The sequence below is a fragment of the Perca fluviatilis genome, chromosome 11 (assembly GCF_010015445.1).
Source record: "Perca fluviatilis chromosome 11, GENO_Pfluv_1.0, whole genome shotgun sequence".
Taxonomy (NCBI): Eukaryota; Metazoa; Chordata; class Actinopteri; order Perciformes; family Percidae; genus Perca; species Perca fluviatilis.
The window spans coordinates 34,170,550-34,186,935 of record NC_053122.1 but is presented as its reverse complement, the minus strand read 5'-3'; the positions used below and the strand labels follow the sequence as shown (position 1 = coordinate 34,186,935).

Genomic DNA, 16,386 nt, shown 5'->3' with positions numbered 1-16,386 from the left:
ATAAGTCACAGTAATAACGACCGATTTGACACAGTGTTCTAACACTCTTTTTAGCAATTTTAGTTGCTTACGTTTCAATTTGGGTTCTAATCTGGGCCATGACATTACCAACTTTTTCTCTGGGGACTACCAATGTTAAAATTCACAACCACACTCCTGCTCTCCCTCTGACAGATCAGATAGAGACTCAGCCAAAGGCGGGCGTCTGGCACAACCTCCTCTGATTGGCTAACACCACGTTTCTGTTAACCCTTTCCTTGACTGGGTTACGGGTCCATAGCATCGGCGACAGACACACAGGACATTAAACCTGTTTCAAGCCCTTTGAACTTGTAATTGTTTGGCCACTGTCACTAACAGACAAGTTCGCAAACTCTAACTTGAAGCTATAAAAGGGGGGCTGGGATCAAATTTAGGGGGGCTTGAGCCCCCATAAAAAGGGTCTAAAATCGCCAATGGTACCGATGCTGATTTGTAATCATATTATGTTGTTTGTATTTTTATGCCAGGAATGTCAGGATCTCACTGATGTTTTGATGTCTGTTTTGTCTATTCTGTCCTCATACATTTTTTATAATATCCTTTGCATGCTTTGTAAAGATAAAAAAAGAGGACCGGCACTAGCTTCGGCAACTGAAAACTGCACGGCATACTCATAATCTCAAGGCTTATATAAGTATCTTCTGATTCTCTCATGCTCGCTCACAGACCAGTCAGGATATCTGCTGTGTGGTTTTTGCCCTCTTCAATGTTGTGTGGGCGACATTGTTCCTGGAGCGCTGGAAGAGGCGAGAGGCGGAGCTGGCCTACAGGTGGGGCACCCTGGACACCCCCGCCGAGTCCTTGGAGGAGCCCAGGCCACAGTTCAGGGTGAGGATCCTTACTGACGTTTTAGCAGGCACGGATGATGAAAAAAAACAAACAGCTGCTGTTCTGATGTGGCGTACGAAAGGTTTTATTCACTCCCTGCTGTATTTGGTCAGATCTACTCCCAAACATTCATAAGTCACTTAGAAGGAAAATCAAGTGAGTCAATAGAGCTGAAGACTTCTCACAAAGTTCCATGCATCAACAGTCACATTACCTATGTTAAATTATTTTTATTTCAATGTACCACAGCAACTAGTCTCTATTTGCCAGACCCTCCTCCAAAGAGCGCTGGAGGAGGGTCTGGCTACTCAACATAGCATTCGGGATGGGAGGAAAACATGCTCTGGTTTATTGGCATTTCTTTAAACCAATCACAATCGTCTTGGGCGGTGCTACGCGCCGGAGAAAAGCAGCAGCAGCGCCTCTGCAAAATAGCCTCGGGAAGGAACTTGTTTTGGTGGAACGTGTGTACGTTCAAAGGTTGTTTTAGTCGTGCAACAGAAAACTCTGATTGGACAGATAGTCTAGCTAGCTGTCTGGATTTACCCTGAAGAGATCTGAGGAGCAGTTAACCAGAGTCCTCAGAAATCTACCGGAGTTTAAAATGTCAACACAAAAGAAGCCCAAGGCAATGGATATCCAGGCCTAAATGAGTAAAATCCGGCAGATTTTCTGGCGGCAACGTGGCAATCCCAGAAGTGGAACGTCGAGGATATAGACTACAAAGCAACTATCCTCAGGAAAAGTTTCAGTGTATCAGTCTGGTTGAGTGGTTTATCAGCGAGCACTTTGCGCAACTCTGCTGTGACTGAAATGGCAGGAAATGTGATCATTGTGTGTCTTCATACCCCCATGTGCTCTTCTAGAGTAGAGAAGGGGAGGGGGGCTCATCTCCTGTTCTGTGGAGTGAGTAGAGAATTTGGGCAAGGGGTGCGGGTGACTCGTTCGAAAAGACACATGGAGCAGAGCTGAAACAGGCCCGGCTAGCTCAGTCGGTAGAGCATGAGACTCTTAATCTCAGGGTCGTGGGTTCGAGCCCCACGTTGGGCGAGAGATATTTTTGGGGAAGCACTTGTGTTAACAGCAGCATGGTTATTCAGAATAACATGATGTAATGAATGATATGAATAGAGTATGTGGACTGTGGTACACTTCAATCATTGATGTGTCATTGGCCCATTGTGTATATACATTCTGAATTCATGTCAGCTTCTATAAAAAAAAAAAGTTACGGAGAAACTTTGATAAAACACACCAGACAAAAAAAAACTCAAAATATGAATGGGGGGGGTTTTGGGGGGTCTGATGTTTTCCACAATAACAGCAAACATAAGAAATGCAAGCAGGCGAGAAAGCAGTTACAGGGTTTTCGCGGATTTTTAAAAAGTCTTAATAAGTCTTACATTTCAAAATAAAAATTTTAGGCCTTAAGTATTGTATTCTAGGTCTTGAATAATTTCAAACAGGTCTTAATTTAATTGTCCCATGTCCATGCAACGCTACCTCTAATGCTGTTTTTTTTATTATTCCGTGGTGTTATGGTTATTTCTTTCACTAGTCCAAGTACAATTTTGCTGTATTACAAATGAGACCAACATGCAACTTATATATATTATTGGCGCGAGGCTCTTTCGGATTGTACCACAGACATTTAAGTTAAGTTTAGCGATACTATAAAAAACAAAATTTAGGGCTTAGTTTGATGTTGTGATAAAAGTCTTAAATATCATTCATAATGGTCCTAAAAAAGGTCTTTAAAAGTCTTAAATTTGACTTGGTGAAACCTGCAGAAACTCTGAGTTATTATGGAGCAAAAACATTTCCAATCCATTTTTCAGTGAAGATTATTGCAATTGTGCAAAAGAAAATAAAAAATAAAAAAGTCTCTAAAGTTCTCCCTGGTTTCTTGTTTTCTCTTCCTCTGCTGTGTCTGCAGGGAGTGAAGCGCTGCAGTCCCATAACGGGCTGTGAGGAGTTCTACTACCCCCCCTGGAAGAGAGCTCTGTTCAGATGGCTGGTCAGCCTGCCCATCTGCCTCCTCTGCCTCTGTTTTGTCTTCCTCGCTATGCTCCTCTGCCTAGAACTGCAGGTCTGAGCAGACAACACGCCAGTATATGGAATCAGTCCGGGGCCGATAAATGGGGCTGATATTGCATAAATGTATTTCTCGTGAGGATTTTAAACCCACCCACTAACAGTTAAACAACAGCAAGACAGACTAGGTAGAATTACAGTTTATTGTATACCAGAAAAGGTAAGATCCGTAACTACAGTTTAGTCTAAAAATGTGTGAATCGTATCATTTTTTACAAGCAGGTTAAACAAAGCACGTTCAGAAATTCCTCTTGCAGGTTCACATTCATTTAATGAATATTACTATTATTACTTATTGAATATGTATCATGCTTCTAATGCCCCTTGCCTTGCAGGAAGTGGTGATGGAGATTCAGGAGCTACCTGGTGTCACCAGATTCATTCCTAAGATACTTCTGGCCATCACTGTGACCATATGTGATGAAGTGTATAAGAAGATTGCCTACTGGCTTAATGACATGGGTGAGAGGCACACAATGGACACTCTCTGGGCATAGTAGTGCAAATATTCTATCTGTGACTAAGGCCGGCTGCACACTGCCTGCGTGGCGTGAGCGTGGCGTTTCTGTTGCGTGGCAGCTGCGTGGATTTTTCTTTGTCTTTTCACACCAGAAACGTGTCTGACGCGGCGCTGCTGCTGCTAGCCTTGTCTGTACACATGTATGTTTCCCATTGATTAACTGCACTCAAGCAGTAGTATACTTCATGTTAAACATATATATATATATTATATATATATATATATATACATATATATATATATATATATATACATATATATATACTGATTTGATTACAGCAAAGACAACGTCGGCAGTACTGACGGCAAAATAGGCTACAGAATATTTCATGCTGTATTGACAGGTGCAATATTTGAAAATCGATAATTATATTAAATTTTCAATAATTATTTAAAAATATGTCAAAACATAGAGACTTTCAAACATCCAAATGTCATTTATGAATATGTATTTGTGTCAAAATGACATATAATCATCTTTTCGTATTCTATTTTGCCTGGAAACGCTTCCAAAAATAGGTGTCGGTCCTATTTCTAGCACGCACGCGTTCTCATTCGTTTCCGCGCCTGAGACGTTCGTGTCCCGCAGGCAGTGTGCAAGCTCTAACCTGTTAACATGGAAGCCGAAATAAAAACGGACACGCCACGCAGCTGACACGCTCACGCAACGCAGGCAGTGTGAAGCCGGCGTTAGAATACAGGAATTACTTTCAAAGAAATTGAATTAAAATGGAACATTTCTGCCCCTGCCTGTAATTATTGGGTAGGTTTTTTGCTACCTGAGTACTGGCTTTTGCATTCTCTCGAATGCTCGATAATTGATCTAAGGAAACTCAGCTGCACGTTGGCAAATGCTTCTCTTTATTTCTCCATCCAGAGAACTACAGACTCCAGAGTGCCTATGAGAGTAATCTCATCATCAAGATGGTTTTTGTAAGCTGTGCATCCTCCTCCGTTTGTGGCAGAATAGACACAATTCATCTTGATTGAGTGTGAGGGTGTTGGACTTCCTGTAATGTTTCTCTTTCTTTTTCCTGGTTGTTTTTACAGTTTGAATTCATCAATTCTTACCTTAGCCTTTTCTACATCGGGTTCTACCTCAAGGACATGGAGCGACTTAAGGAGGTAACACCAACTGCTGGCAGCATCACAAACAATAAGACAAACTATTGGTCTATTGACTACAGACTACTGACAATATGTAACTTTGTAACTAACTGGGGCCACTGGGGCCAAAAGTGGCTGTGACTGTTTGATAAGCCCCCACCACTCTTAGTTACAGTTGCTATGTCTGCCAGTCAAGCTTTTTATTTTCACATGGCTCATATGCAGTTGTAGATTTGTTAATGGCACCAATTTTCCGCTCAAAATGCTTATTCATTTTGAAACAGTGGGTACTTGATTTGGTTGGAAAAGCTGTCTCCGGCAGACTTTTAAAGGGGAACTACTAGCTTCGGAGTCATTGGAATGGTTACATGACGTTTTTCGGGTTGAATGGTGGCCGTCTCGCTTCCCGCTAGCACCTGTGAGCGGAAAAACCACCCTTGCAACTTTGGGCCGTCAGGAAGTATCGCGTGATATCAGGTCTCGCGATGTAACGAATTGCTTCACGGCACTGCACACATACGCCCATTCAGGAACCGGCTAACAAGGTAGCGATGGAGTTTTTCACACTATCGTCATGGCTGAGCCGGCTAAAAAAGAAGCAGAAAGCTAGGAAAGCATTGTCGGAGGAACAGAGAAAGAGGCAGACTGACCGAGCGAGGAGTCAGACACAAGTAAACTGCAAATCCGATGCTGACCTGGCGTTCCTGCTGTTGCGCTTGTATCTTTGATCAGAAACTTTATCCGCCACAGAGCTTCTTGTCAGCTTGATGTTGGCAAATGCAAGTTGCTTTTGCTCCGACAGCGACACCTTTATTTATTTCATTCATTTAAAACAAATGCAACAACAGCATTTAACATGAATGAAAAGGAGCAGAAAGAAGTAAACCTCAGTACCTTTTAGTTCATATCTACTTGTCCTCTTGGTGAATCTATTTTGGTTTCTAGTTTTTCTAGTTTCTAGTTTGGTAAACTTTCCAGATGGGCTTTATACATGATTTTTAGAAGGTTATACTCTACTAATTCATTAATTTTCAGTGTTTTTAGTTGTATGAATAAAGGATTAGTTGGATCTCTGTATCCACTTCCACTTATAACTCTAATCGCTCTTTTCTGTATAAGTAAGATTGGATTAATATATGTTTTGTTTCTTAGGCCATTGTTGGAAAAAAGAATAATGTTACAGACCCAGGAGAGAAGGGTAATATTATATACATAATATCCGTGCGCTCGCCAGCTTTTTTGAAAACAAATGCACATTTGGGAGAAGATGGGAGGGGGGAAACTCGCCAATGAGTTTTTACGACAGTGTTGCCAAATATCTATTCCGAAGCTGTAGGGGGAGCTCTATAGAGATACCTGCGAGCAGAAAGCGAGAAAACAGCGAAGAAATTGCCAAAACTGCATAGCGCCCCTTTAACATTTCCAGCTGACTCGTTTCAAACGAGAATCTTGTTAAAGGTGCCAACACTTTCAACACTGTCAGGCAGTGAGCCGCATTTGTACTTCAGTCAGACTGAATATCTACATCACATGTGCTTGCTAAACACTTTTGGAATGAGTGCATGTTTTCTCTTTTGCACTCCTTACACTCGGCACATTAACAGATGTTGTCCTACTCCTCACAGATGCTAGCTACTCTACTGATCTTCCGCCAGTTCCTACAGAACATCAAAGAGGTCCTCCAGCCTTATCTCTACGAGCAAAACAAGCTGGGCGTCTTCACCCCCAAGGTGCTGTGGGAGCTCCTCCAAACCATCGTACTAAAGTACGGGCGCCTGGCTCTGGGAAAGGCCCAAGCCTCAATGACAGCCTATTCCTTACTGGGTCCCAGAGGGATCCCTGTCAGTCACGCTGCTAACGGTAACCCAGAGCAAAAGAGAAGAGGGGATCTAAAGGCCGGATTCAGGCTGACAGAAGAAGAGTGGGACATGAATGACGGCAATCTGAAGCAACGTAAAGTCAGCTTCACCGAGAAGGTCGACTACCAGGACGTCGCGACAGAAACGCAGGCGGCGGATCGCAGCCACCTCGAGGACAGTCCCACAATGGTAGAGGAAGGGATGGACCCGTCCAGTATTTTTGACAGTTGTGATGAGGACAGTGATTGTGAATCTCTGGATGAAGTATGTGGTCTGTTTGTTACTCATCATTCTGTCTTTCAGCGTTGTCGTTTTGGCTCCATCTCAACCAGTGATTTTGTCTTAAATTGTCATACCATTTCCACTGTTTTAAAGAAACGCAAACCTCTCATTATATTTAAATCATCTTAACTCTTTCCAATGCAGTTCAACTTGTCTCCTGTAGTTTTACGAATTAAGTTATATCATGTCTGTGGAGATTGATGTCATTCATCCAGGTACAGTAGTACACGGACAGATCAAAATGAAACTATCCATTCCAAAGCTGCAGAATAAAAAAAAAAAATATATATATATATATATATATATATATATATATATATACATTGTCTCTAGTAGTCACTAGGGAAAGTATCGTAGACCAACGAGTATGCCCCTGTGTCCTCTCCAAAGGAATCCGACTCTCTCTGTCAGAGAAGAAAGAACGTAGGTGAGGAGAATGAGCATAAGAAGTCATGGATTGATCCACCAGAAGAACCCAAAACGGTCATCCTGACCCAGGCTGAGATCGAGAGCTGTATGCAGACATACGAGGTAGGTAGGGGTGGGACAAAATATTATAAGTTCACTTTGACGTGGTCATTATATACTCATAACTGTGACTTGTGTAGATTTGTTTTCATAGATTTTCTTTATCATGCATGTTTTTGTTAGTAAAGATTGCCTCCAGATTAAAGTCATATAAAGTGTATATTAGGGGTGGTAAAAACTATTGGTACGGCAATATATTGTTGCCCTTCTTCAAGCGATACGATAATCAATACGCTGGCGCCAAATATCGATATTTTAACCCCCCTGTTGTCCTCGGGTCAAATTTGACCCATTTTCAAAAAGTTTCTATATACGAAATTTGGGTTTCTTTCAACCAAACTGTCAAAAAAAAAGTAATGTGGATGGTTCCATACAACGGTCTGCACAAGTGAAATAAATGCTCAGTTCACTACTTTTAGTGACTTTGGGCATTTTATTCAATTGTATAGCATGTAAAAAAAAAAATAAAAAAAAAACAGTGACAAAAGAATGACAAAAGCTTCAAAAACGCAGGGAAAAAAATCGGCAAAAACATAAAAAATAAATAAATAACTACAAAGACTTCGGGAAAAATGACGTGTCGAAAAAGAACAACAAAATAATTATAAATAATGTATATATATATATATATATATACGACAGTGTGCCCATGAAAATACTAATATTGTTTGATTATGTTTGACTCCAAAAAGGACACACTGCAGGACTACCAGGAAATGTTCATCCAGTTTGGCTACGTGGTGCTCTTCTCTTCTGCGTTTCCTCTGGCGGCCATGTGTGCTCTTCTCAACAACATCATCGAGATCCGCAGCGACGCCCTGAAGCTGTGTACCGGCCTGCAGAGACCCTTTGGACAGAGGGTGGAGAACATCGGACAATGGCAGGTCAGTGTGTTTGGTTCGGGGGAAATGTCAGAAAAGCCCTCCAGGCTGCACTGTACACCGTGGGGGCCATCTAATAGCCTGCGCTTTTCAATCAATCACTCAATCAATGGGCAAATATGAAAACAAAAGTTATTGAGCAAATATGAAAACAAAAATATAGAAATAAATGTAACATTAGATATTATAAATATGTACAGATATTTAAAGCGCTATTTCAATCAGGAGAGACTTTGGTGCAGATATGCAAAGATTTATTTTAAAGCTACATATGCAAAATATGAAATGTACAAAGTCTTTGGAGATTAGACTCCATCGTATAAAATATATGATTTTTAAAGGGGTAGAGAAACCCAGATATATCCTCCCGATGGAGTCTAGACACTGGTGGTGGTGAAGGAGCACGAAGACCGGACCGAAGGAGCCGATGGGAGCGGTCAGCCGGAAGGAGTCCCAGGGTGCCGTGGGTGACGATGACTGGAGGTGAAAGGGGAGGAGGAGGGTTGCACGCTCTGCCCGAAATGACAACTGACAGCCGCAGAGGAGAGAACAGATTTTAAAGCAGGGATGTCATGCTGTGATTGGCTTGTGAAATACATGGCCGATTCTGATTGGTTTAACTGAAAAGTGAACGCCTCGAAACAGCTGATCAGATGAGGAGAAAGGTGATAGTTATAGAAGTCTCCCTGAAAGAATTTCCGCCGAGCTTCATTACAAACGTTTAACTAGAAACTAAACAAACAGCATTCGTTTTAAGGGTTTGTATTTGTGCGTGTGTGCGTGCAGTAATTCATACACATTCATATTGTACATATACACAACATTTTTGTATCTCTCTGTTTCATATCTGTTTCTCTCAACATCAGACTGCTATGGAGGCCATGGGCTTGATAGCCATCATAGTGAACTGTTACCTGATTGGTCAGTGTGGGCAGCTACAGCGTCTGTTCCCCTGGTTGAGTCCTGAGATGACCATCATCTCCATCGTCTTACTGGAGGTATGCACCTGTACTGTGTACGGTTAATGCAGGTTTGAGAGTTTTGTAGTTTTAAGAGACTGTAGTTTTATTTCCCAAAATGACACTTTTTTTTTTTTTTTTTTAAACATTACAAAACAAGTACAAATGTGCATGGCCTGCTATTTTTTGTTGTGACTTTGTAAAATCTTCAAAATCATATATATTTTTTTTCAATCTAGGTTCATTAATGAACTCAAAACCTCATTAGAGTTTTTGGTATGTGTATGAGATGTGCTCTTTGGTCTGTAAAAAAACCAAAAAAAACAATCCAGAATAAGAAACAGAATGTAATTGTGCCTTGATGTAACTGTGTGTTGAGCCTGTCCCTTTGTGGTCTCGGTGGTTTACAGCACTTTGCAATCCTCCTAAAGTACATCATCCATGTTGCCATCCCTGATATCCCTGGCTGGGTAGCAGATGAGATGGCCAAGCTAGAGTACCGACGAAGGGAAGCTTTCAAGGTATAGTTGTATCATAGCTTGAAAGACCTTCGGCCAACATAAGGCTTGCTGCTGGCTGCACTCTGTGCAATTTCTATCATATTTCTATATACGTACCCCTGTGTGACCCTGGGTCTTTTGGTGTGCATTGGTTAACAATGTACACTAGTGCAGCATTTCCTGTCCATAAGAAATAAGTGTATGTGTTTGGGTATGCTTGTCTGTCTAGTGTTGTATCACATCAGTGGCACTTGTCTTGATGGTGTCTTAAGGCCCAGACACACCGACCAGACGGCCAACCGTCAGCAGAAAAGGCAGTTGGGCTGATCGGTCTCCCCGAGTCGGTCAAAAAAGTGCCTCGGAACACACCGAAGAGACGAGACGTAATACGTCTCCATAACAGCAGGCGGCGCTAATCTCTATTGTCACCCAAAATAGAAAACCGGCAGCTGATTGGACGAACGCGTCATGTGGGTCTGGTTTCTCCGGAAATTCAAAGCCTGACCGTCATGGTGGCTTGTTCAGAATACGATCTCATATTGTACTAAAATAGTTCACCGAAACGTGTTTCTGAAAACATTTTAAGCGAGAAATAGGCCGTGCAGTTGCTGAATCTGTCAGTCAGGTCAGTTTAAAAGATTTTCGTCAGATTTTGAGAGACTCTAGTCACGCTCATTCTGCTCCCTGTTTCCGGGTTAGCACTCTACCAATCAGATGGGTCATTTGAGTCTGCCTGCCAGCAGTGCCCGCCCTGCCGATTATACATGTCAAATCGGCCCAAATGAAGGCCGACGGCCCCTCGGACGGACGACATCACGGAACACACCGAACAGACTCGAGTCACTGACCTCACCAGACTGTCCAACGGCCGATTATCGGCTCGGTGTGTAGTCACCTAAGCGAACAGGGTTCATGTAGTAAACGACAATGAAAAAAAAGCAGTGAAAAATACTTTGTGTAAACTGAAACTTAAAGTGCTCATATTATGCTCATTTTCAGGTTCATAATTGTATTTAGAGGTTGTACCAGAATAGATTTATGTGGTTTAATTTTCAAAAAACACCATATTTTTGTCGTACTGCACATTGCTGCAGCTCCTCTTTTCACCCTGTGTGTTGAGCTCTCTGTTTAGCTACAGAGTGAGCACATTTGTCTCTGAAGTAAAGGCTGGACTACAATAGAGCTGTTTGGAGCAGTTGGTGAACAGTGTTTTCTGTTGGAGATGGTAAGTCCCTTTGGGGTGGACTTTGGGCTTTTTCACTTTGTAAACCTATAACATGCACAAAAAAGATATATAACACAATAAAGGAAAGGGACAAAGTCAAAAAGCATAATATGAGCATTTTAATACAAACTAAAACCTTCAAGAAACCTAAACTTAAATGATATTGCCAGGTTAAGAAATAATAAAAAATAATAATAAAATAACAATGAACGTAAATCATTTTAGTTTTAGTTTTTTTAGCTCCAATATATATCGCTTCTGAAGAACTTTCCGTCAACTCTGGTAACATTGAACCACAGAAACTGAACAGACTTGAGATGAGATGGCGCTGTGCCGTAATCGCCTCACATCGGACACTGAAGTAACGCAAAGATTAAACATCAAACATCATGGCCATTCTCCAACCATGAATTATGTAGCTACATACTTCGGAGACATTATACCTGGCCCTGACAAAAACAAATCAGTAATTTCACTGGATAACAATGAATATATGTATTTATTATTATAACAGAGGATAAATGCAAAATATTGAACTTGAACTGATTGGGCTTTAGCCCCCCTAAAAAAAGAGTCTAAAATCGCCACTGTCCAGTTGTCTCCTCTCTTTCCCTGTTCCACTTGTGTCTTTTTCCGTCTTTCTTTTTCTACCTGTGACTCTTTCTCTCTCTGTCCCTCTCTCCCCCTCTGTCTTCATTTTAACACGCCTCCCCGTTCAGAAGCATGAGCAGCAGGCCCAGCAGCACTTCCAACAGCAGCTGAGGCGCCGGCGCGAGGAGGAGGAGCTTCAGCGCCAGGCGGAGCTGCAGGCCGAGGCCCGCCAGGAGAGCGAGCAGAGGGCAGACAGCCAGCACCAGCACCACCACGACAAAGCCCCGGGGGGCAAGTCAGGGGACAAGCCCAAGAGACCCAGCTCCCTGCTGGGGAACAACAACGTGATGAAGCTGAAGCAGATCATCCCTCTCCAGGGGAAGTCCCGCTCCTCGCCAGCCCAGTCCCCAACGGGAGGTGAGGCAAAGCTGCCGGGGTTCCTGAAGTTCTTGAAGTCGCCTGAGGGGAAAAAAGAGCCAGCTGGGGCGGCCGGAGCGCCAGGCTCAATAGCGGCCTCCAGCGTTCCCCCTAGCGGCCAGGAGAGGCCACCGTCCCCCAACAGGACATTCAGTCCTGGGAAGCTGTTCAGTTTTAGCAAATCCGAGGGGACTGTGGTGTGTGTGAACGGGACACAACCACCGCCCCAGCCAGCCAACGCTCAGCCCAACAGGGCGGACTCAAACACAAGCCTGGAGGAATTACCCTCCAATGAGTCAGATAAAGGGGAATCAAGACAATCGAGTGATTCGGAAAACTCAAAGAGTTAATACACGTTCGACCGTACCAACGCAACGTAATGAACGGAGAGCAACGTGCGCATGACTGTGCACAGGCCGCGTTCAGAGACACACCTGTACCGTAGGAGAAGTCATTAGTCACAAAGGGCCACGTGTTAGGTCAGCGAGCGTATCCCTCTTGATGCAACTTACTTCGCACATAGGGCTGCACGATGCGACGAAAATATGCGATCACGATTTTGAATATCGCGATAACGATATTACTTGCTTACTTTAAATAAGCAGATATTAAAGTGTACTCAGTTCTGCATTTCTGCCGCTTTCAGTATTCTGCTAAAACACAACAAATTGCTGGTTGAATTGAAATCAAAGGAAAGGAAATCATTTCCAATATGCTTTTATTGAACAAACTGAAGATTGAATTGAATATAAAAGGCAACCCTAAAAAAAAGTTTTCTGATATTCTTTTTCTGTCATTCGCGATATGTTGCAGCCTATCGCAATGTTTATTGCACGCATTGATATCGCGATGGCGTTAAAAAAAAAAAAAAACTACATATTGTGCAGCCCTACTTCACACAAAGTATTATACTGTATTAACACTTGATTAGCTAGCTTTCATGTAAAATATGTACAGTAAGTGTAACTCCTTGAATGGGGCTTGAGTGATCCTAACTTAAGGTTAAAAATACTGCATGACTGCCTGGTTTTCCACATCCACAGAACAGATTTATTTGGATGTGAAGAATCTTTTATTTTATTTGATCAAAAGCCAGGACCTGATCATCAACGAGCCCTTTTGCCAAAGGGCATGAACAGCAGCTTCCCATTCCAGGTTGGTTTCTCATTCCCTATGCCTGTAACTGAATGCATGTTGCGTCACGTGCATGCATTACACGTCCATCACGTCTTTTCGGTTATGGAGCAATTTTCAAAGCCACCGTAGTCTTCCGCAATAGCTCAGATTTTATTCACTGTGACCATAAAAAAGAAAACAATATTCTATTTTTCTTAACTTTGATTTTCTATGAATTATTTTACTACATAAATTAGTGAATGTACTTCTATGATGCAAATAAATCACACTTAAAATAAACATCCATCAACAGATTAAAGCATTGGCTAATTTTGTAACTAAAAATATATATATCACTGGATGGTAGATGTTTGCTGGGTTAATTTGTTTCCTGGAAATAGGGCATTTATGTAAGCTTTAAGGTAAATTCATAATGATAAGAACAACATACACACTCTTTTATAAATACACACCTATGTCGGTGTACATTTGCCAGAAGATAATTTCCAATAAAAAAAGAATTCTCCTACAGCCTTTCCTCAAACACCTACAATAAATGTGGGAGGGCATTTTCTAGTTTTACTAGGGCTGGGCGATAGGGAGAAAATCAGATATCACGATCAAATACCTCAATATCGATATTGCGGCGATATTCTGGTGTTGGCATTTGGTGCTTTAACAAAATATCTTCACACTTAGATTTTAGATAAATAATCATCAGTAATGTGGATATGTCTAAGTGGGGAAAAGGCAAATAATAGAACAGCTACAACAGTCTGGTTAAGTTCAGAAAATGACATCACTTTACTGTAATGCAGCCTTTAAAACTAGGAAAATACAACACTTATGTCATATTACGATATCCAAAATCTAAGACGATATCACGTCTCATATCACGATATCAATATAATATCGATATATTGCCCAGCCCTAAGTTTTACCAATTTTTTTTGCTGTAAACTATGAGTTATAGCCTTTACTGCATGTCATAGTGTAATCTATATAAGAACGAGATCTCAAATTGACAATACATTTATACAATAAAAATCAAAGCACAGCATTTAACAGACACATTCAAAACGTAAGCATGTCCTGGAATACAAATCGTCGTATGACAAAAGTAGAATTAGCACACTCTTCTATGAAATAAACTCGTCTCTGGTTTAAAGTCATACATCTGGAACTTACAGTGTGTATTCTACTTACATAAGCTACACAACTGCACATGTACAGGCCAAAAGTTTGGACACACCTTCTCATTCAATGCGTTTCCGTTTTTATTTTCATGACTATTTACATTGTAGATTCTCACTGAAGGCATCAAAACTATGAATGAACACATATGGAATTATGTACTTAACAAAAAAGTGTGAATAACTGAAAACATGTCTTATATTTTAGATTCTTCAAAGTAGCCACCCTTTGCTTTTTTATTAATAAGGGCAAAACTTCCACTGATTAACCCTGACAAAGCACACCTGTGAAGTGAAAACCATTTCAGGTGACTACCTCATGAAGCTCATTGAGAGAACACCAAGGGTTTGCAGAGTTATCAAAAAAAGCAAAGGGTGGCTACTTTGAAGAATCAAAAATATAAGACATGTTTTCAGTTATTTCACACTTTTTTGTTAAGTACATAATTCCATATGTGTTCATTCATAGTTTTGATGCCTTCAGTGAGAATCTACAATGTAAATAGTCATGAAAATAAAGAAACACATTGAATGAGGTGTGTCCAAACTTTTGGCCTGTACTGTATACTCTGTAATCTTTGAACAGCAATGGGTTAACAAAAGTAGAAATGTACATTAGACTCAACTGTCAGCCGTGCCAAACATGATGAAATGAAAATGCAGCCAAACAACAACTTTTTTGGAGCAAATTAGTCTTTATAGATGTGGAAAGTGAGTTTCTTTTTTTTTCTTTTTTTTAAAGGTGCAAAGCAAATTAAGCAAAATGCTTTTGTTTGTATGGACTAAACTCTGGCTTGTGTCACTCCAACATACAAGTACAAATTGGCAAAATGAAATAACAATATGGCTAAGACCAAACCAGAGTGAGTCGCTGTCTTGTTAACTGATAAAAGGGTCAGAACAACCACAACATAACATACTGTACAAATATACAAGACTTGTGAAGCACTAGCTTCACCGACTTTATGAGCAGCAAACACAGACTCTTTATTTTTAACCTGCTGTCAAAAGCTTGTAAATCCAAACACATAGTTAACTCAAATAAGCAACCTGTTCAAGCAAACGACGGCAGTTCTTCTTACAAGTAGCCTACGCATCAGTGCAGCTAAGTTGTAAATTTAAGCATACCTGTAGTCATCCTCATTCCATAAAATAGTGTGGGGTAACACTTTACTTGAAGGTATCTACATAAGAGTGACATAAGGTGGGGGATCTCAAATTACCGAGCATCAAACTTAGAATACGGCTACAAAATCTGCAGGTCACGCTGTACAAAAACTGCATCCTCTAGTAGGACTGTATTGGCTCGAACGGGTCTTTATAGACACGCGAACATCCGCTCAGCTCCACCGTGGGTCATTTCTTCACCTGAAACAACGGTGTAAACCTAGGGGGTCGTTCTAAGACATAGTGAAAACACACTCGCTTCCATTTAAGGCAATAAATCATTATTCATCAGGAGAAAACACCGGAACATTTCTTTTAGTGCTCGGCTTTTTCTGCAACCGTCCATAACGAACCCTGAAATGCATGGTTAAATCTAAACAACGCAACACAATGCAGTTTTATTTTCAGTTACTGTAATGACAGTTATCACATGGAGGATGAGCTAAAATAATATTTTAAAAAGGACCACAGTCCTTATGTAATTCAAAACTAAAAAAAATCCTATTCGAGTAGGAGCCACAAAAGATGGCATGCCACTTAATTACTTATGTAGACTTACATTAAAACATGCAGATGGTATGAATAACTACAGTTGTAAACCCTTAAATAGCAGAGCAGCTGCATATTTCAAGAGATATTTTGCAGATTTAAAACCAGCTCTGTGTCATGGCAGTCTGTGCAGATGAATGGTGCGTGGCTTCCATCCACAGTCGCAGTGTACGGAGCGACCAGCTGACCAGAGGAGCGGAGGGCTGTCGAGTCAATCGATCCGGCGGGGTCTCGGCAGACCCTGGCTGCTCCGAGCGCTGTGCACTGGCACTGTGGAGCAAAGCCACAGTTCCCCTAAACACACCGCCCACACAAAGATGACACAGAGCTGGATTCAAATCTGCAAAGTCTCCCTTTAAAGTGCTCATATTATGCTCATTTTCAGGTTCATAATTTAGAGGTTATATCAGAATAGGTTTACATGGTTTAATTTTCAAAAAACACCATATTTTTGTGGTACTACACATTGCTGCAGCTCCTCTTTTCACCCTGTGCGTTGAGCTCTCTGTTTTAGCTACAGAGTGAGGC

General features: G+C 41.3%; 1 protein-coding gene and 1 non-coding gene across 5 annotated transcripts in view; both read left to right on the top strand.

Annotated features, from left to right (window-relative positions):
* ano8a (anoctamin 8a) overlaps positions 1-13,263 on the top strand; it is a 28,626-nt gene extending 15,363 nt beyond the window's left edge. The window contains exons 8-18 of one of the 4 annotated variants that reach the window (XM_039816869.1): positions 709-870; positions 2,807-2,959; positions 3,300-3,426; positions 4,362-4,417; positions 4,535-4,609; positions 6,217-6,639; positions 7,123-7,263; positions 7,953-8,144; positions 9,008-9,139; positions 9,511-9,621; positions 11,545-13,263. In XM_039816869.1, the coding sequence (XP_039672803.1) occupies positions 709-870; positions 2,807-2,959; positions 3,300-3,426; positions 4,362-4,417; positions 4,535-4,609; positions 6,217-6,639; positions 7,123-7,263; positions 7,953-8,144; positions 9,008-9,139; positions 9,511-9,621; positions 11,545-12,183 (2,211 nt within the window). In that variant the 3' untranslated portion in view covers positions 12,184-13,263. Of the gene's footprint in view, positions 1-708; positions 871-2,806; positions 2,960-3,299; positions 3,427-4,361; positions 4,418-4,534; positions 4,610-6,216; positions 6,715-7,122; positions 7,264-7,952; positions 8,145-9,007; positions 9,140-9,510; positions 9,622-11,544 lie in introns of all 4 variants that reach the window. The other 3 variants (XM_039816868.1, XM_039816867.1, XM_039816870.1) reach the window with 3 other exon arrangements.
* Positions 1,848-1,920, top strand: trnak-cuu. The gene has a single exon. It is a non-coding gene; the product is annotated as a tRNA-Lys (tRNA).
* Positions 13,264-16,386: the final 3,123 nt, after the last annotated feature.